Raw genomic sequence first — 21,063 nt, forward strand, 5'->3', positions numbered from 1 at the left:
GTTCAACAAAAGAATTATTCCTAGCACCACAAAAGTGAGCTGTTTCTTCCTACTTTAAGGCCATTAGTATTGTATTCTATTTCTGTTTATTTTTTTTCTTTAAAGATTTTATTTACTGGGGTTGGGTGATAGCATATCTGGCTGAACACACATGTTACAATGTGCAAAGACCCAGGTTCGAGTCCCCAGTCCCCACTTGCAGGGGGAAAGCTTTGCAAGTGGTGAAGCAGTGCTGCAGGAGTCTGTCTCTCTTCCTCACTATCTTCCTCATCCTTTTTGATTTCTCTCTGTCTCTATTCAACAAATATATAAAATATATATTAAAATATTTTTTATTTATTAATGAGAAAGATAGGAGAAAGAAAGAACCAGGCATCACTCAGGTACATGTGCTGCTCATGCCAGAGTTCAGTGCTTTATCCACTGCACCATCTCCCAGACCACTTAATGTTCTATTTTGTGGAAATAAGAAAAGAGGTGTTTGTAGACAGATAAAGTGATAAACATCTTTGCTTTAAACTTCAGGGTTTGAAATTATCCTGCCAAGGTGTGGTGATATTGTCACCTCCAACCCTTTTTCCAGTTGTAATGCTGGGTGCCTTGCCCAGCCAGGGCCATCCTTAGACTGGTACCAGCAGCTGCACTCCTCCCATCTGCCCAGGGCTGTGCTGGGGTGAGTGGGTGAGGAATGAACCCCACTCTGCTTGGCTGCACCCCAGATGAAACTAGGGGTCATCCTGAAGTACTGTTGGCTGAAGTGAATCTATGCCACGAGTACCGAGTACCTTCTTGACATTGCTAGACTCTCACTCAAATGCCCACATGCTCCCTGTTTGAATACCAGACAGTAAATGCTGATAACCAAAGAAATACTGACTTGCAAATAATTTATGACCTCATTTTCCCTGCCCCTCCTGCTGGCAGGAATGGGGGTGGGTGGGGAAGTGGGAGGAGGGTTGGAGTGGGAGACAAGCTGGGACCTCTCACTCCTGGGATACAAACCTAATTGAGTGCTTGCTAAAATGGCTTGTCAATTATTTAAATCACTTTATCTTAAAAAGAAGGAGGAGGGGGCCCGGGCGGTAGCACAGCAGGTTAAGCACACATGGCGTGAAGTGCAAGAACAGCTGTAAGGATCCCAGTTCAAGACCCTGGCTCCCCACCTGCAGGGGGGTTGCTTCACAGGTGATGAAGCCTGTCTGCGGGTGTCTATCTTTCTCTCCCCCTCTCTGTCTTTCCCTCTCTCTTGATTTTCTCTCTGTCCTATCCAACAACAACAGCAATGGCAAAATGACAGTAACAATAACAACAAGGGCAACAAAAGGAGAAAAATGGCCTCTAGGAGCAGTGGGTTCTTAGTGCAGGCATTGACCGCCCCAGCAATAACCCTGGAGACAAAAAGAGGCAAAAAAAAAAAAAAAAAAAAAAAGAGGGGAAGGGGAAGGGGAAATGAAAGGAAGAGGAAGAGGAGAAGGAAGAGGAAAAGAAAAAGTAATTTGGAATGCAGTGTCAAGTTTGGGGAGGTCACCAGGAAAGGCACAGTGCACAAGTATATTGCCATTATGCATATTAAGTTGCCACCTTCCCCAATGATGAATTAAAGGGATTTGGTGTTAGACTGAACATGGGAAACATCCTGACAAATGGAGATGACCTTTTATACATGGCAGTATTTCCTGTTTCCTACAGAAGGTCAACAACAACCTTCAGGGCCCCCTGTCAAATAATTCTGGTACCAAAAGAGACATTTGGCTGGGGAGGGTGGTAGATTTTGCTACCCTACAAAATCTAGGCCTATATTATTGCTTCTAGATTTTACATTATCATCATTTAATGGATGTTATCTTAAATACTTAGAATGGGACAGGAGGGGAGTCGGGCTGTAGTGCAGCGGGCTAAGCGCAGGTGGTGCAAAGCACAAGGACTGGCATAAGGATCCCGGTTCGAACCCCGGCTCCCCACCTGCAGGGGAGTCGCTTCACAGGCGGTGAAGCAGGTCTTCAGGTGTCTATCTTTCTCTCCTCCTCTCTGTCTTCCCCTCCCTCTCTCCATTTCTGTCTGTCCTATCCAACGACAACGACGATAATAACTACAACAATAAAACAACAAGGGCAACAAAAGGGAATAAATAAGTAAAATATTAAAAAAATTTTTAAAAAAAGAATGGAACAGGAAATAGCATTTTGTTTCCTTTTCTGTGTCAGTGGGCATTCACTATCTTTTTTTTTTTTTTTAAAAAAAGGTGTTTTACTATTTTAATGATAAAAGGAGGTGATTTCTGAAGCTACACAAAGATCTATTAGAAAGTCCCCACTTAGAAAGTCCTGGCCACATAGATCTAAGCCCAATAGTATTTACTCTGCTCTGTAACTAAATTCATTTAACTGGGTTTTTCTCTAGAGTCAGGCACTTGGACAACAGCAGGCTGTGTGTCGCTCTGTTTTTTGCGACCTATTAGTAGGCATATCAAGACAGTTGCCTTCACAGCTTGCTCCTCATTCACTGACATTTTAAATGCTTTATATTAACACACATTCTTTTACCTCTCTGAGTGGTTTTGAGCTAAAGAGAAATTTCTGGAGCAGGGGCTCTGGACTAGAGGTCCATTTTTAAACATCAAATTCCTTACTCAAAGCCTGCCACACTTAGGACTTTTTCACTGCCACTCTGGGTGTGCCTGCTTTCCCGCATTTGTCTGCCTGTAATTAGCCGATCTGGCAAGAGCGGAAGGCATCTGTCTCTAATTGTGGGCAAATGTCTTTTTTTTTTTTAATATTTATTTATTTATTCCCTTTTGTTGCCCTTGTTGTTTTATTGTTGTAGTTATTATTGTTGTTGTCATTGTTGGATAGGACAGAGAGAAATGGAGAGAGGAGGGGAAGACAGAGAAGGGCAGAGAAAGACCTGCTTCACTGCTTGTGAAGCGACTTCCTTGCAGGTGGGGAGCTGGGGGCTCGAACTGGGATCCTTGAGCTTGTCCTTGCGCTTTGCGCTATCTGTACTTAACCCACTGCACTACCGCCCTACTCCGGCAAATATCTTTTAAAATGTGTATAGATAGCTGCACTCTGTACTCTTCTTGATGCCTTTTCTCTACCTTTGTTCTGTTGAATGATGTCTCCTTTTGTTATTAATGGTGCCAGGTAATAACATACTAGGGAAGTTAGCATTTTGCAGTTGAAAGATGGGCCTCCACAAGATGTTTAAAATAACCCCCCCCACCCCCCAAGACATGTCACTTGGGCTGTGGTTTGTTTCAGGTTGAGGTCAACCAAGGCCCTGCTGCAAGCTCATGAGAAATATTCACCACTCTCCTAACTAGAATGAAAATTGAATGTATCACACATCACCCATCAGGACTCTTGCCAGAAATAACCTTTCTATTAGAGAGACCTGTCTGGTTGACAGAGCATCTGCTCTTCATCATGGAAGTCATCCTGTCCTTATAATGTGAGTCTCACTCCTTTCCCTTTGAAGCCCCAGACCTATCTCCCATTCCTTAACTCTGGACATGCATATCCTCATTTTGCCCCGTTTGATTGAATGAATAATACACATTCATGTAGATTCTTTGTACATATGTAACTAAGTTGGTCTGATGTTTGATTGCTTGACCAGCCAGAGAGAAACCTACAGGGACAGAGAAACACTTCTCTGTCACTACGCAAGGTGTTACTTGCTCCTTTTGTTGTGATGACACCATGATAATGTGTGATGACCATTGTACAGCAATTTAATTTATTTTTTAAACATTTATTCATTTTCCTATTTATTTATTTTGGATAAAGGCAGAAATTGAGAGGAAAGGGGGAGAGGAGAGACACCTGCAGCCCTGCTTCACCACTCATGAAGCTTTCCCCCTGCAGAGGATTTCAACCAAGGACTTCAATCCGGGTCCTTGCACACTGTAATGTATGTGCTCGACCAGGTGCACCAACACCCACCCAGCCCCTATGGTTGAATTTCATACCAAGTGCATAAATGCATAGTGTTCAAGACTCTCAATTGCTTGATACTTTTTTTTTTTTTTGGTTTAAGCTTTCACTTTCACCTTTCTGAATCCACTTAGGTATGCCTCTTATATACACTGCCTTTGCTAGATTTCTTGACTTCTTTCTTGTAAAACTCAATTGATTTTTCATGCTTTTAGCAGACTTCAACAGTGTTGCATTGTCTGAGGTTTTAGCACTTTTTTTTTTCTTCTTCCTTTTACCCCTTCCTTTTTTTGGCTCTTGGGAAATGGCCTGTTTGTCTTTTAGTGGTTACTGTTATATCTTTAAACAGAGAAGTGGAGGTTTCAGTTTATTATCAGCTTCATCAATGATGACCCACAGCACCGCCCTTCAAAGTGATTCCCAGACCGTCAGGGTCAAACTGCACAACGTTCTCATTATGTCCAGTAGAAGAAAGCCAAGATTTTTTTTTTTTAATACTTAGGGGAAAAAAAGATACTCAGGTGCTCAGAAGGTGGCACAGTGACCACAGAAAAGGATTTGAAAACATGGGGTCATGAGTTCAATCCCCCTGCATCCCATGTGCCAGAGTGATGTTCATGTTTGCGCCCTCTCATGTTAATAAATAAATAATTCATGCATTTTATGAGAGAAACCGGAACACCACTCTTCTCTGGCATTTGCAGTACCAAGGGCAAACATGGCCTCACACACATAGAAGCCCAGCCTGCAGAGCTACATCAGATTATTGAATTTCTTTTCCTTCTTGAGATTTTGCTTTCCTTCTTGCTTATGAAAGTCACTAATGTGATAACATTCTTTTTCATTATTATTTTATTTTATAGGACAGAGAGAAATTGAGAGGGAGGGGAATAAAGAGGGAGAGACACAGCTGGGAAAACACCTGTAGCAATGTTTCACCACTTGTGAAGCTTTCCTCCTGAAGATGGGGACTGGGGAACTTGAACCTGGGTCCTTGCACACAGTAATATGTGCCTTACTGCCCGGCCCCATTTCTTGTTTACAGTTGAAGGAAATAGCTTTAAGACCATTCTCAGGTCTTGGGTATTTACCTGTACAATTTAAACAATGCAGTCAAGAAAAAAAAGTTTATAGACAAATAGGTTTTCATTATGAAAGTCTGAGAGCAAATGCTGCTGGTGGAACTCAGATCAGAGAGTATGCCTGTCTTCTGAGAACAGTGGCTCTCTTTGCTGGAGTTTAGAATCCTCACTTAACCATCACACAGTATTTCATAAGAGAGACTTCATTGGGCTGGCGAAACAGCTCACTTGGGCAGTGTGCTGTTTCACCATGCCATGGGCATAACCCAGCCTCGAGTCTATCCCCACCACACTGAGGAGGCTTTAGTACAGTGGTCTCTTTCATGCCCTCTTACTCTCCCTCTCTCTCTTCTTTGCTGCCTCTCTATCCAGAAAGGGTGAGTCATGGAAAGATGTTTCAATGAAAAACAGATCCTTGCTGTCTTAGCCATTTCCAAAAAAAAAAAAAAAAAATCAGAGTATGGTGCTGTGCTTAAATTTATCAATATCATATTACTTCATTCCCACACCAGAACTTCTTTCTCCTTTTTAATTTTGAGAAAGGAAGAGATTGAGTGCAAATCACTTCACCATCTATAGATTTTTTAAAAATTTATTTATTTGTTTCCTTTTGTTGCCCTTCTTGTTTTATTGTTGTAGTTATGATTGTTGTTGTTATTGATGTCATTGTTGCTGGATAGGACAGAGAGAAATGGAGAGAGGAGAGGAAGATAGAGAGGAGGAGAGAAAGATAGACACCTACAGACCTGCTTCACCGCTGGTGAAGTGACTCCCCTGCAGGTGGGGAGCTGTCGGCTGGAACCGGGATCCTTGAGCCAGTCCTTGCACTTTGCGCCATGTGTGCTTAACCCACTGCGCCACCGCCCGACTCCCACAGTAGGCTTTTTTTAGGCAACAGTATATGTTGACATTCTGTGCAAATACACATAATTCTATAACATCTTTAAAAGGGTTATACTAATTAATACATTAATTAATTCATAACTGTGCTGTACTACCGCCTGACTCCCGTATTTATTGTTTTTTAAGGTATTTTTCTTTTAAGTCTTTCATATATTAGTGGACAGATACAGAGAGAAATTGAGAGGAGAAGGGGAGATGGAGAAGGAAAGAGACAGAGACACCTGCAGCCCTGCATCACGTGTGTTGTCTTCTCCCTCCTGCAGGTGGGGACCAGGGGCTTAAACCCAGGTCCTTGAACACGAATGTGGGAGCTTAACCAGGTGTGCCACTGCCTGGCCCCTGTGGTTACTCTTTAAGCCATTTGTCTTTCCCTTGCCAACTCTCACTTAGGGTCTGCAATTGAAAAGTCAAACCTGAATACTTCCAACTGGGTCTGAAACCTGAATGCAAATCGTGAGGCTGCCATGCCTCCCCGCTGTGGGGCATCTGGAAGGCAGCCTCCAAAGGGGTTACAACATTCAAATGTGCTTTTCCCCCCTGATTCTTCATGATCCATTACATTGGCTTGGTTATGTATGAGACAGTGAACCAATCAGGGATCTGTAAGATGCAAGCCACACTTGCATCTTTAATTAATCTCTCTTTTTAATATTTTATTTACTTATTGAGAAAGAGAGGAGGAGGAGGAGGAGAGAGAAAGAACCAGACATCACTCTGATACATGTGCTACGATGGATTGAACTCAGGACCTCATGCTTGAGAGTCCAATGCTTTATCCACTGCACCACCTCTTGGACCACATCTCTATACATGTGGAACCTCTCCTTCATTTCTAAGTGATATGCCTGCAGAGCTGCTCTTCTTTCATAATTTTCTTCTAGATAAACTAAAAGGTTTCCCTTCCCACAATACAATTTTCACTAGAAAATGTCAGTTGAGGGCTAGCAATATAGCTCACTTGGATTTTGCTCTGGCTGGGCCCTGCGTACAATGCAGGTTTGAGACCAGCCCCCACTTCATTGAAGGCAACTTTGGTACTGTGATATCTTTCTCTCTGTGTCTTTCTGCCTGAAAAAAAGCCTGGAGTAGTGAAGCCCCAGTGAAGATAAAAAAGAAACAAACAAACAATAAAGAGGAAGTATCAGTTAAGGTTGATTCCTTACAGTCCTTTGGTCAATGCGGTGGCTCCCTTGAGTCACAGAGACTCACCATAAAGTGGAGCAGCCCTCCAAAGCTGAATATGGTCTCCAGATCACATCCAATCGATAGGGTTTACACTCAACAATATTTATACAACTTTCCCATATTTGGGAGATACTCTCTTCCCTGATCTAGCTTTCTGATCCTTTTCCCAGCCATGACATCGTCTCCCCAGACAATAACTTGGATTCACCTGCATATCAGATGTCAGGCTTAGGGGAAAAAAATATAGTATAGTCATGGGCTCTTTGGAATATAACTAAAATAGGACTACTAACTATCTACAAAACAGAGACCCACCAACTCTTCATCTGAACTATTCCAGCCTTTAGGTTCTTGATTAGTCAACAATTGGGCTTTATTTGTTAACTCTTTTTTCAGCCACTAGGTTCCAGATGCTACCATGATGCCAATCAGACTTCCCTGGACAGGCAACCCCACCAATGTGTCTTGGAGCCCCACTTCCTCAGAGCCCCGCCCCACTAGGGAAAGAGAGAGACAGGCTGGGAGTATGGATAGACCTGCCAACATCCATGTTCCACAGGGAAGCAATTACAGAAGCCAGAACTTTCACCGTTTGCACCCCATAATGACCCTGGGTCCATACTCCCAAAGGGATAAAGAATAGGAAAGCTATCAGTGGAGTGGATGGGATACTGAGTTCTGGTAGTGGGAATTGTGTGGAGTTGTACTGTATATATCCTATGGTTTTTGTCAGTGTTTCCTTTTTATAAATACAAATTAAAAAAAAAAAGTGGAGCAGTCCTGTGCAAAAGTGGAAGGAGTCTGGCCCCACACTTCACACAGCCAGTAAAGAATAGGAAAGCAGACAACGCTGGCTCCTTAAATGTGGGTTAACATTAGGAGAAACTGAGTGAAAGAGCCACATGAATACTGTGTCGTATTTATATAACCAGATCTAGCATTATTTTAAAAGGGAAGTTTTTGGGTGCCTTTGAAACTCTACATTTTTTCCCTCCTGTTGTACAGTTGATGGTCTAAAGTTCACTAGTAATTCACTCTAATGGAAACAAATGACCTGTAGTTCATGAATAATTCACTTTGACCAATCTTTTACTAAATTTTTCCCAGCAATTTCACATAATGGCATCAGTTCTGTTCATGTTGTGGTTGATTCTTCCTAGCAGTAGATAGATGGTACCAGTCTTTCCCTCCCTCCATTCCTTCCTTTTCTTTTCTTTTAATTTTTCATTAGTGATTTAATGATGATTAACAAGCTTGTAACAGTGGTACAATTCCATATGGTTCCCACCACCAGAGTTCTGTGCCCCATCCCCTCCATTGGGAGCCTCCCTATTCTTTATCCCTCTGGGAGTATGGACCAAAATACTTTACGGGGTGCAGAAGGTGGGAGTTCTGGTTTCTTTAATTGCTTCTCCTCTGGATATGGATGTTGGCAGGTTGGTCCATACCCCTAGCCTGTTTCTATCTTTCCATAGGGGAGTAGGGTTCTGGAGAGGTGAGACTTCAGAACAAATTGGTGAGGTCATCTGCTCAGGGAAGTCAGAAGAATCATAGTAGCACCTGCAACTTGGTGGCTGAATTAATCTATCTATCTATCATCTATCTATCTATCTATCTATCTATCTATCTATCTATCTATCTATCTATCTATTTCTTCCTTTCCTTTCCTTCCCTTTCCTTTCCTTCTTTCATTCCTTCCTTCCTTATTAACATGAGAGAAATGGAGAGAGAGAAAACAAGAGCATCACTCTGGTACATGTAATGCCAGGGACTGAATTTGGGATCTCCTGTTTGAGAGTTCAGTACTATCTACTGCACCACCTCCGGGGCTCCAGTCTTCCTCTCTTAAGGACTCCTGACTTCAGAAACAGAAGGATGAATATGGGATGATCTCACTCTCAGGCAGAAGTTGAAAAACAGGATCAGAAGAGAAAACACAAGTAGAACCTGAACTGGAATTGGCGTATTGCACCAAAGTAAAAGACTCTGGGGTGGGTGGGTAGGGGGGAGAATATAGGTCCAAAAAGGATGACAGAGGACCTAGTGAGGGTTGTATTGTTATATGGAAAGCTAGAAATGTTATGCATGTACAAACTATTGTATTTGCAATAGTTTGTACATGCATATTGTTGAATGTAAAACATTAATTCCCCAATAAAGAAGTTAAAAAAAAAAAAAGACTCTTGATTTGTCCAAATTGAGTCCCAGGATCCTTCAAGCTGTAGTCAGCTTTTCTGACTCATGCCAATGTGGGTCTTCCAGACACTGCTGTTGATCCTATCACTTAGATTAGTTCCTTTGGGCAAGACGCACCATCAACCTCTGACTCTCCTTCCAGAATATCTGGTTACTCCTACCCCTAGGTCAGAATTATGCCTTGGGATGTTGACCTCTACTGCCCTTTCTAGTGTCTTGACGGCTTAGTCCCCACACCACTGGCCAGAAGAGGGAGTAGTTACAATAGCAACTTTCTAGTTCAGGGATCTGTCCTTCCCAAATTTTAGCTACTTGCCTAGCCAGTCTGGATGTATTCCTGCTCAGATTCCACTACTCTTCACAATACAGTTTTAGGAGTACCAACCTTTCCAGTTCACCCTTGTGAATAATGCATGTAAAAACCAAAGTCACAAAGCCAGGGAGATGACACATTAGATTCTCAAGCATGAGGTCCTGAGTGTGATTCCCGACTACTGACCTCTCATATGCTAGAGTGATGCTCTGGTTCTCTCTTTCTCCCCTTCTCTTACTCATTCACATATAAATGCCTAATATTTATTTTTTTTAAGAACTTAGGTCACTCATAATTCCACCAAGCAGCAAAGAGATAGTAACTTAGATTGAACAAATGATTAGAATCCTAATATGCTCTGATTTATATTTGTATTCTGGTGTTCTGGCTTGCAACTCAATAAAGAGTATTTAAAAAGAAACCTACATCAAACCTCAGACAGTATACACAACAACTAAACTGCCCTTTATTTGTTTCTACTGTGAGGAAGAAAGAGAGAGAGACTGGGTTACTGTTCTGCTATTTGTGATGCTCTATGTTTGCTTCTGTCCTGCTTTTATCTTGAGCCACTTTCTAGCCTCTAAAGTGAACTTCTTGTTGGAAACAACCTAAGGATAACTACGTGAGCACCTGCTATTTAAAGTCATTTTCTAAATTCCTGTCAACACAAGACTATAGAAAACAGAAAGAAGATTCCCAAAACCTAGATAGAGACCAGGTTCCAGGAGAGAGAGCACATGTTCACACGTATCTATAAACTAGGGCAAATATATACCTGAAAGCAGAAGTTCACTAGAGTTTGCAGTGAGTACCTCCCTAACACTTCATCTCCACTATTCCAACCTTTGGGTCCATGATTGCTCAACAATTTGTTTGTCTTTGTATGTTAACTCTCTTTTAAGCCACCAGGTTCCAGATGCTATCAGGATGCGGGCCAGGCTTCCCTGGACTGAAGACCCCACCAATGCATCCTGGAGCTCAGCTTCCCCAGAGACTCACCCTTCTAGGGAAAGAGAGAGGCAGACTGGGAGTATGGACCGACCAGTCAACACCCATGTTCAGCGGGGAAGCAATTACAGAAGTCAGACCTTCCGCCTTCTGCAACCCACAATGACCCTGGGTCCATGCTCCCAGAGGGATAGAGAATGGGAAAGCTATTGGGGAGGGGATGGGATATGGAGATTGGGTGGCGGGAATTGTGTGGAGTTGTACCCCCCCCATCCTATGATTTTGTTAATGTCTCCTTTCTTAAATAAATAAATAAATATTTAAAAAAAAGAAAGAAGATGACTAAAATCAAAGAGGAAAGGCATAAAAAACTGTTCACTATGACAAGTAGCAAACGAAATGTGAGGTGTAAAACACTATTTAATCATTAGAAATAATGAAAAACTTCAATAAGATCCACACACAGGATTATTGTTTTCCTTTATATTACCAATAGCAAAATAGATTATTTAAATATGTCGTCATTCCAGATAGTCTGTCAGATTCTGAACCCAACGCCTATAACTTTACTGCAGTGTGAAATGGAAAATAAAAGCTTTAAAGGAGAAGAGGGGACCCCATTCACGATTGCAGTGCATACTGGGATTCACTTTTCGCTGTAATAAACACTGGGGGCAATTCCCAGCTCTCAGTTTGCCAGAATCTGTACTCTGCCAGATGCAGAACATGCAAAGCAGTGCTGTCACACTGTATACTCAGACCCCATCTGCATTTCACACAGGAACCCCATCAACAAATTACGAATTGCTATGCCTTTATAACCTCAAGCTTCTGGGTGTCACCCAGGTTCAAACACAGACCCAAGAATCCAAGTCTTTAGATAGCATCAGACATAATGAGATGGGGGCTTTCGTGAAATGCACGTTACCATGAGCAAAGACCCAGATATGAACCCCTAGTTCCCACCTTCAGGGGGAAGGTTCACTAGTGGTAAAGCAGTGCTGCAGGTATCTCATTTTTGCTCTCCCTATTTCCCCTCTTCCCTCAATGCCTCTCTGTCCTATCAAATAATATATATATTTTAAAAATCTTGAATGAAACTTAAACATAATTTATAAACTTAATTAAAGGACAGAAGAAATTACCCACTCTGCTGGACCGAGATAGCAGCTGGAAAAATAAAAAACCCAAATACAACAGAGCTATCTAAACTTCCTAAAGGGAACGTAAGAACTATGGTTCTAGGCTGAAGATAGAGATCATCAGTCTCACCATACTTGTGGTCCAGGTTTGAACCCCATCACAAAGAATATTTATCAACTAAAGGACAATTATTGTCTCTATGACAACCTTTATTAGAATCACCAAACAAGTAAATGCAGTGAAACTCAAGGTTAAATTAGACGCCACTAAGATCCTCAGGGTATTTCCTTCTTAACTTGAGGCACACCTCATAAACCTAATACTGATTTGAATACAACAAATGGCACTCAATGCTTTTCACAAACCTAAGCTGGTTGTCAGGTAAAGAAAGGACTACAAAAACTGGAAAAGGGTAAGAGACTGGCTCACTTAATGATGGTCTTCACGGTCACTGACAGGTCACTCCATCATCTGGGGTCCTAGTCAGTGAATTCTTGGATTCCCCCATAGACACAGTGGGCCCAGACTCTAATAGATCCTTTCTCCACCATCACTAGTCACTTCCATCAGGAATATCACAATAAGCCCTCTTGTGGGCTTCTTCAGGACCTTGCCCTCACTGTAAAGTAGCAATGGTAGGGACTGCCCCACTGTCCAGGGGCTGGCCCATTCTACTCTGCCACTCAAGGAAAACCAGTCCTGAAATGAGTACAGCCTAGAATGTTCCTAGCTGTGACCATGGACTTTGAACACAGATTGACAAGGACTCAGAAGTTATACAGGTTCCTGTGCTAAATATGAATAGATATGGGCCCTGTGTCAGATCAACGTGGCAAATAGTTAATTGTATGTATATATATATATATATATATATATATATATATTCTTCAAGTTTGGGAGCTACTCTCTGCCCTGATCCAGCTTTCTAGTCCTGTTCTCAACTAACATCATCTTTCCCAGACAATATTTTTAGACTGCCTCCATGCTATCTAACAAGCTCCAACAAAAATTACTAATGTCATGGGCCATTAGAAACTTACCTAAAACTTACCTAAAGTAGACTTCCTAGCTTCTTTTCACCCTAACATCCCTATTCTCATGTGCTCTAGTCTTACTTTATGGTTCCTGTTTATTAAACATTTTGTCCTGCTTCATGTCTTTTTTTTTTTTCTCCAGGGTTATTGCTGGGCTCGGTGCCTGTACCATGAATCCATGCTCCTGGAGGCCATTTTTCCCCCTTTTGTTGCCCTTGTTGTAGCCTCGTTGTGGTTATTACTGTTGCCATTGTTGATGTTGTTCATTGTTGGATAGGAGAAATGGAGAGAGGAGGGGAAGACAGAGAGGGGGAGAGAAAGAGAGCCACCTGCAGACCTGCTCCACTACCTGTGAAGGGACTCCCTTGCAGATGGGGATCTGGGGGCTCGAACTGGGATCCTTAAGCCGGTCCTTGCGCTTTGCGCCACATGTGCTTAACCCACTGCGCCACCGCCTGACCACCCCTGCTTCATGTCTTAACTGCCTTTCAGCCACCAAGTTGCAGATACCACTATAATCCCATCCTGAGCACCCTGGGCAGATGACCTCACCAATGTGTCCTAAATCTCACCTCTCCAGAGCCCTACCCCACTAGGCAAAGGCAAAAACAGGCTGGGGGTATGGACCAACCTGCTAGCATCCATGTTCAGCAGAGAAGCAATAAAAGAAGCCAGACCTTCCACCTGCACCTCATAAAAATTTTTTGGTCCATACACCCAGAGGGGTTGTGTTAGGGGAAGATGACCAGAGGGCTCTGAATTCCAATTCCATCAGGACGTGGAAAGAGAAAAGAAAAGAAGAAGGAGAAGTAAAAGAAAATGAAGGAGGCCCCACACGTATGGACATCTCATCTTTGACAAAGGGGCCCAGACCATTACATGGGGGAAGCAGAGTCTCTTCAACAAATGCTGTTGCAAACAATGGGTTGAAACATGCAGAAGAATGAAACTGAACCACTGTATTTCACCAAATACAAAAGTCAATTCCAAGTGGATCAAGGACTTGGATGTTAGACCACAAACTATCAGATACTAGAAGAAAATATTGGCAGAACTCTTTTCCGCATAAATTTTAAAGACATCTTCAATGAAACGAATCCAATTACAAAGAAGACTAAGACAAGTATAAACCTATGGGACTACATCAAATTAAAAAGCTTCTGCACAGCAAAAGAAACCACTACCCAAACCAAGAGACCCCTCACAGAATGGGAGAAGATCTTTACATGCCATACATCAGACAAGAGTTTAATAACCAACACATATAAAGAGCTTGCCAAACTCAACAACAAGACAACAAATAACCCCATCCCAAAATGGGGGGAGGATATGGACAGAATATTCATCACAGAAGAGATCCAAAAGGCCGAGAAACACATGAAAAAATGCTCCAAGTCTCTGACTGTCAGAGAAATGCAAATCAAGACAACAACAAGATACCACTTCACTCCTGTGAGAATGTTATACATCAGAAAAGTAACAGCAGCAAATGCTGGAGAGGGTGTGGGGTCAAAGGAACCCTCCTACACTGCTGGTGGGAGTGTAAATTGGTCCAACCTCTGTGGAGAACAGTCTGGAGAACTCTCAGAAGGCTAGAAATGGACCTACCCTTTGATTCTGCAATTCCTCTCCTGGGGATATATCCTAAGGAACCCAACACACCCATCCAAAAAGATCTGTGTACACATATGTTCTTGGAAGCACAATTTGTAGTAGTCAAAATCTGGAAGCAACCCAGGTATCCAACAACAGATGAGTGGCTGAGCAAGTTGTGGAATACTACTCAGCTATTAAAAATGGTGACTTCACCATTTTCAGCCGATCTTGGATGGACCTTGAAAAAATCATGTTGAGTGAAATAAGTCAGAAACAGAAGGATGAATATGGGATGATCTCACTCTCAGGCCGAAGTTGAAAACAAGATCAGAAAAGAAAACACAAGTAGAACCTGAAATGGAATTGCCGTATTGCACCAAACTCTGGGGTGGGTGGGTGGGGAGAATACAGGTCCAGGAAGGATTCAGAGGACCTGGTGGGGGTTGTATTGTTATATGGGAAACTGGGGAATGTTATGCATGTACAAACTATTGTACTTACTGTTGAATGTAAAACATTAATTCCCCAATTAAAAAAAAAGGGAAAAAAAAAGAAAATGAAGGAGGAAGAGGACACTTAGAAGTAGTAGTTGTGACTTAGAAAGGAAGAGAAGGCAGAACCACGGGTGGGGGCAAATACATATATAACTATAGATAGATAAGTACAGAAATAATAGTCAACCCATATCTGTGGCCTTGGGAGAACTAATGCAGTTTCTAATGGACGAAATGGGGACACAGAACTCTGATGCTAGGGAAGGTGTTTAATTATAAACCGTTATAATTTTGTAAATCAATATTAAGTCACTATAAAAAATAACTGCTTATTAGAGGTTAAGTTTGTTTAGACAGTTTAGGACTTGGGGGCCAGGTGATGGTGCAACTGGTTAAGTGCTCACATGATAGTGCACAAAGACACAAGTTCAAGCCCCTGGCCCCTACCTGCAGGGGGAAAGCTTCATGAGTGGTGAAGCAGAGCTGCAGGTGTCACTCTGTCTCTCTCCTCCTCTATCTTCCCCACCCTTCTCAATTTCTGTCTCTATTCAATAATAAATAAGCAAAATTATATATGTAAAAAGAAAGTTTGGCACTCAAGGCTGCTATAGATCTTTAGCATTTGATAATCAAGTAATTATGATAGCATTCACATGAATATTTTCCCTAAATCTATGCTTCTATTTTATGTCTTTAAAAAAATATGTAAGAGAGAGAGAACACACCAGAGCATCACTAGGACATGCAGTATCAGGAATAGAACTTAGGAACTCACACTTGCAAGTCCTGCACTGTTGGGCTGTGCCATGGAGAAGAGAGGAGATCCGGAGCGAAGAGGGAACACAAATCTTTATTCCACGGGCACCTCAGAGTTGGGTGAGAGCACAGTGGTTCGGGCCATGAGGAGGTAGCAAAAATGGCCACCTCCCAGACCACCCTGCCTTGCGTCTAATCACCAATGTGAAAAGTGGGCAAGAGAGAGGAGGGACAGAAGAAGAAGGGCTTTATAGGGCAACAACCAGGAGTGACGTGTCGGGACAGGATTGGTTGAAAAAGGCACTGCAAAAATACCGTGAGAAGTGGCAAAGCCTGAGGGGACAGCTTGGCAGATGTGATTGCATCTACATAATTCCCCAGCACTGCACGCTTCCACTGCACTATCTCCCTGGCTACTATGCTTTGAGAAGAAGAAAGGAGAAGAGAGTGACTAAAGTAAGCCTATATATATATATTCACTTATTCTTGCCTCAAACTTTAAAATAATAGCACCCAATTGAAATGAAGCTTGTCTTCCATGGTATTTATAATTTTCTCTTTCATGCCGTTACTCATGTCAATGCCCCCTAAAGAGAAAGCTGAATTATTGTTCAGGACATCTGCCGGGAAATGGTGAGGATGTGGTTGAGCTTGGCAGGGCTTGACTTGAGAGGACATCTATCCTGTCAGTCTCTCTCTCTCTCTACTGAGAGGTTGAGCGAAGAGGGACAAAACTTCCCAAGTTTTGCCCCATCTTATTAGACTCCCTGCCTCACAAAGCACCCTGCATTTTCCTGCCTCCAGGAGCCTGGCATTCCTTAAAACATTAAGCCAGCTCCCCCTGCTCCACCCTGCACTCCTGATACTATGGCCTATCTACATAATCACTGTTTTGCCTGAAAGATCCCCACCCATTCCATTCCTTTGATCTATCTTCTTTCTACCCTCAAGACCCTCCCTGCCTGCAGGGTGTTATTAATCCTACCAGTTAAAACCCTTGCCAACAGTTGCTAAGGAAGTTCCTACTTTTCCCAGCCCCTTTCTAAACCATGCCAAGCCATTTCCATTCCGAATTGCCACTTCCGGGTCTGCCTTTTAAGAGTCTTGGCTCTCTGATCAATAAAGAATCGAATTGCCTCGCCACCTCGAGCTCTGCTCACGAGTCATCTCCCTAGTGTCGCTGAGTGAGTAGCAACCCAGGCTGGCTCTGGTCACTTTCTCTCCAACCCAGAGAGTATACACCCCAGAATAGGCACCCCCACGCTAGCCCGACAGACAGAGTATATTTTAGCCAGGTATGTGCCTATGTATGAATATATTCCTTTTTTTTTTTTTTAATCTGAGCATAGTTATCTTGTTCAACATGCTCTCTAAGGACTATCAGCCATCAAATAAAAACATACAATAGACACTGGAAAAAATAGCTCCTAGGTAGTGTGCCTGGCCCAAGTTTGATCCCCAGTACCACATGGGTAGTGCTATAGTGGCAGGGGAAGAAGTCCCAGTGCTGCTGTGTCTCTGAGTTTCTATTTTGTTTTGTTATTTTTCTTTGTCTCTGTATTTCTATCTGGATGAAAACGTTGGCCCAGAGTGGTTAAATATGTATATGCAATACCTTGATGAACACACACACACACACACACACGAACACACACAGATACTCCAAATGTGGAAAACAATATATTAATTTATTTCCAACAAAACAATATAGAACATCATGAAAAATCAAGGACAGGGTCAGTAGTTTCAGGTCATCCCTGGAGCTAGGAGTACCAACATTCCATTCTTCTCATCTTAAAGTATTTCAGACCCAGGAGAGATGACCAACATGGACATGTAAACATCTTCTATTCTAAAAGAGTTCTCATCCTACATGAGAAGGATCCAGTGTAGAACACTTCGCCTTCCTGGTGGTGTCACTTATGTAAGTTGGAAAAAGATGACTTGGAGACTTGCTGTGAGCTCTGGGTGTGCTCTTACTCCATCACTTGAAACCATACACTACAATGCCATCTTTTTCAGTTTGAGGGGAAAAAAGACTTTCCTTCTAAATCTGTTCCCTTTAAACATGATTAACATTCAACAGGCACAACTGGTGGTGGTGGGGTGGGGGGAGGGGAGGAATGACATTAACTGAACAGGTCATTCACTGTAAAAAATAAAACTTTAATTCGAATAAATAAGTATCAAGGAACTAAAACTTGACTTCATTTTTTTTCCTGAGGCAACAGGACTTTTTTCTCAGTATCAACACCAAGACCATTCTTGCACATTATCTTCCTTGGGGCATGAAGTATGGCTTAATTTCACCTTCTCCTTTTTACCTATGGAAATAGAACTAAGAAGATCAGTATCTCAGCCGCAGATGGATAATTTGCTTCCTAATCTGCACTGTCATTCCGAGGCTCTATTCCTTCTGCTAAGTGGAAGAGCATGGGTCTAAGTGCAGGGCATCTGGGCATTGAAGGTTCTGTCCTCATGCCTTTCTCTCTTTGAAATAACCTGATTTAAACCTCAATTTAGAATTACTAATTTCACAGTTTATACCATGCACGTGAACAAGTTAAAATCAACAACTCTGGCATCCTCTAGAACAGACTTTCTGGCTCTGACACCTGTTATCATGGTGTATTTATTTATTTACCAGAGCACCACTCAACTCTGGCTTATGGTGATGTCAGAGATTGAACCTGGGATCTCTGGAACTCAAACATGAAAGTCTGTTGAATAAACCACTCTACTATATATCTCCCAGGCCTGGGGCCAAGGTTCTAGAGTAAATAGTTGCTATCTTAAGTCTCCTTGCCTCAGCGTGTCTGATGTAGAGAAGACTCAGGAAATATTGATAGACACATACTGAATGTGGACAGACAAAATCAATCAGGTAAGGGGTGACAACAGAGCTGTTCCCCCACAGCTGACAGTCCTCATTGCCAGGCCCCTCCATTACAGTAGACAAGGAAAAGCTACCCTGAGGATCTTGGGAGTGTGATCACAACTCACAGGACAGTGATTGGTGTCGCTCGATGTGTGGGGTGGGGGTGACAGAAAAGGACAGTGACTGTTCTTATGGATTGACCTTGAGACTGGAACAAGACCACAGCTCTTGTTTTCTGCAGGAAGTTCACTCTCTGAAATGAGTAACATGGAAGGGGGCAGACACGGCACATTTTAAAGCCAGGAGACAGGCCCAGGCTCTGGGAGCTTCTCACTGAGTAGGAGGTGGGACATTGTTCTCATGGGTCTTATAACAGTGAGCTGAAGGAGCCAGCACTGGGGAGCAGGAACTAGAGCTGCTCCTAGGTTTGAAAGGAATCAGTAAGTTCCCAGAAAGTGTATCTGTGTTCACATGCTCTTATTTATAGTGGGACTATGAGGGTCCTTCAAAGATACAGTGTGATGGATACTCCTTCTTTAGTGGAGCATCCTATGGGAAGGGTCTTGATCTGGGTCTGATCAGAGCTGCATACAGAGGGAAGGGCCAGGAGCCTACAAGGTGTCTGGTCACCATCCTGTGTGTGTGGAGTGTGGCGAGGAGACGTTGACCAGAATGCAAAGATGGTGCTGACCGGTGAATGGAGGGTGTGCAGGACCAGTGTGCAGAAGACGTGCTGACACATCACCGAGTGACCAGACCCTGGGTTGGTGGCAAGCAGTAAGCCTCACAGGGGAGCCTCCCCTCATATCCACCTCGTGTGGTGCCACTGTTCAGAAGAACCAGCTGGGCTGCAGGGTGACCTCACTCTGGTTCAGGGTCCTTTCCCGGTGGCGCAGTTCCAGGCACTCCAGGGTCAGGGGGTAGGTGGACAGCTCAAACTTGTTTGCGAAGAGGCTCTGAGAGTTCAACAGCCACTTCAGGTCTCCGTTGCCGTAGATGCAGATGCCGTGAACGTAGTGACCTGAGAGAGAACATGACATGAACCTGAATGGCAGTCAGCTGGCAGAGGGGCACCTCACACTGAGCGTCTAGCAGTGGGGTTCAGATTTGGGTGACAAGCATGAGCTTGGCTGTGAGGAAGCTAAATTCTTCAGGGGAATACAAATAAGCACTTGAAGCAAATGAACCTGGAATCCAACACAGCAAGATCACTGCAGGACCCACCAGCACCTTCTGTAGCTCAACTTCTGGGATGTTAAAAGGGACTTGCAGTAGACCCGCCTCCACTGCTCCATACTGGCTCAAGCATCTCCATCCTCATCTGATGACTATAATAATAACTAGTCCGTGGCCAGGTGGTGGTGCACCTGGTTGAGCAAACATGTGACAATGCACAAGGACCCAGGCTCAAGTTCCCGGTCCCCATCCACAGGGGAAAGCTTCATGAGTGGTAAAGCAGTGCTGCAGGTCTTTCTCCCTCTCTCTCTCTCTCTCTCTCTCTCCCTCTCTCTCTGTCACTCCTTCCTTCTCAATTTCTGGCTGTGTCTATCCAATAAATAAATAAAGGTAATAAAAAATAATAATAACTAGCCCCAATGCCTCTACCTCATGTCCATGAGAGTGAGTGTTTCCCATGGAAGACACATGTTGCCACCTTTAAACAGCTTCTCTCCTGTTGTTGTGTCCAGCAACATTAGCAACCCAGCCAATGCTTCCAAGGTCCAAGTGTCAGGCCCTGTGTTTAGAGACTCATCCCCCTCCTCACCCCATCTGCAACCCCCCCCACAACCTGCTCAGCTCTCCTTAGGAACTCATCTTTCTCTCTCTCTCTCTCTCTCTCTCTCTCTCTCTCTCTCTCTCTCCCTCTCGCCCCTTCCCTCCCCCTCTCTCTCCCAGAGCATTGCTCAGCTCTGCTTTATGGTGGTATTGGGAATTGAACCTGAGACTTTAGAGCCTCAGGCACAAAAATCCCTTTTGCATAACCATTATACTTTAACCATTGAGGGCTGAGGGGAAGGCAGAGGGGGAGAGAGAAAGATAGACACACCTGTTGACCTACTTCTTTACTACTTGTGAAGTGACTCTCCTGCAGGTGGGGAGCCGTGGGTCGAACCAGGATCCTTGTGCACTTAACCTGATGCGCTACTGCCCAGCCCCGCTCACTCATTTTTTACTGTTGCTAGATTCTTTAATATTTGTTTACTTATTTTTTAATATTTCTTTTTTCTTAAAAATTTTAAATCATTTTATTTATTGATTATTGGATAGAGACAGAGAGAAAAATAAGAGGAGAGGAGGAGACACCTACAGCCCTGCTTCACCACTCGTGAAGCTTTCCTGATGCAGATGAGGACCAGGTGTTTGAACCCAGGTCACTGAGCACTATAAGGTGTACACTTAACCAGGTATGCCACCACCTGGCCCCATATTTAGTTAGTTATTTGAGAGTTGGAGGAGAGGGAGTGAGGGAGGGAGGGAGAGAAGAGAGAGAGAAAGAGAGAGGGGAAAACATAACAGAATTAGAAAGGCTGGGTGGTGGCTAATCTGGTAGAATGTCCATATAATCATTTAATCATTTGTAAGGACCTACCTTCCCTCTC

General features: G+C 43.2%; 1 protein-coding gene across 3 annotated transcripts in view; it reads right to left on the minus strand.

Moving 5' to 3' along the window:
- Positions 1-17,252: 17,252 nt before the first annotated feature.
- The window catches only part of GCNT2 (glucosaminyl (N-acetyl) transferase 2 (I blood group)), a 77,830-nt gene continuing 74,019 nt past the window's right edge, over positions 17,253-21,063 (minus strand). For all 3 annotated transcript variants that reach the window (XM_060189174.1, XM_060189173.1, XM_007524263.3), the window contains one exon: positions 17,253-19,484. In XM_060189174.1, the coding sequence (XP_060045157.1) occupies positions 19,294-19,484 (191 nt within the window). In that variant the 3' untranslated portion in view covers positions 17,253-19,293. The remainder of the gene's footprint in view (positions 19,485-21,063) is intronic.

Source organism: Erinaceus europaeus, chromosome 4 (genome assembly GCF_950295315.1).
Source record: "Erinaceus europaeus chromosome 4, mEriEur2.1, whole genome shotgun sequence".
Taxonomy (NCBI): Eukaryota; Metazoa; Chordata; class Mammalia; order Eulipotyphla; family Erinaceidae; genus Erinaceus; species Erinaceus europaeus.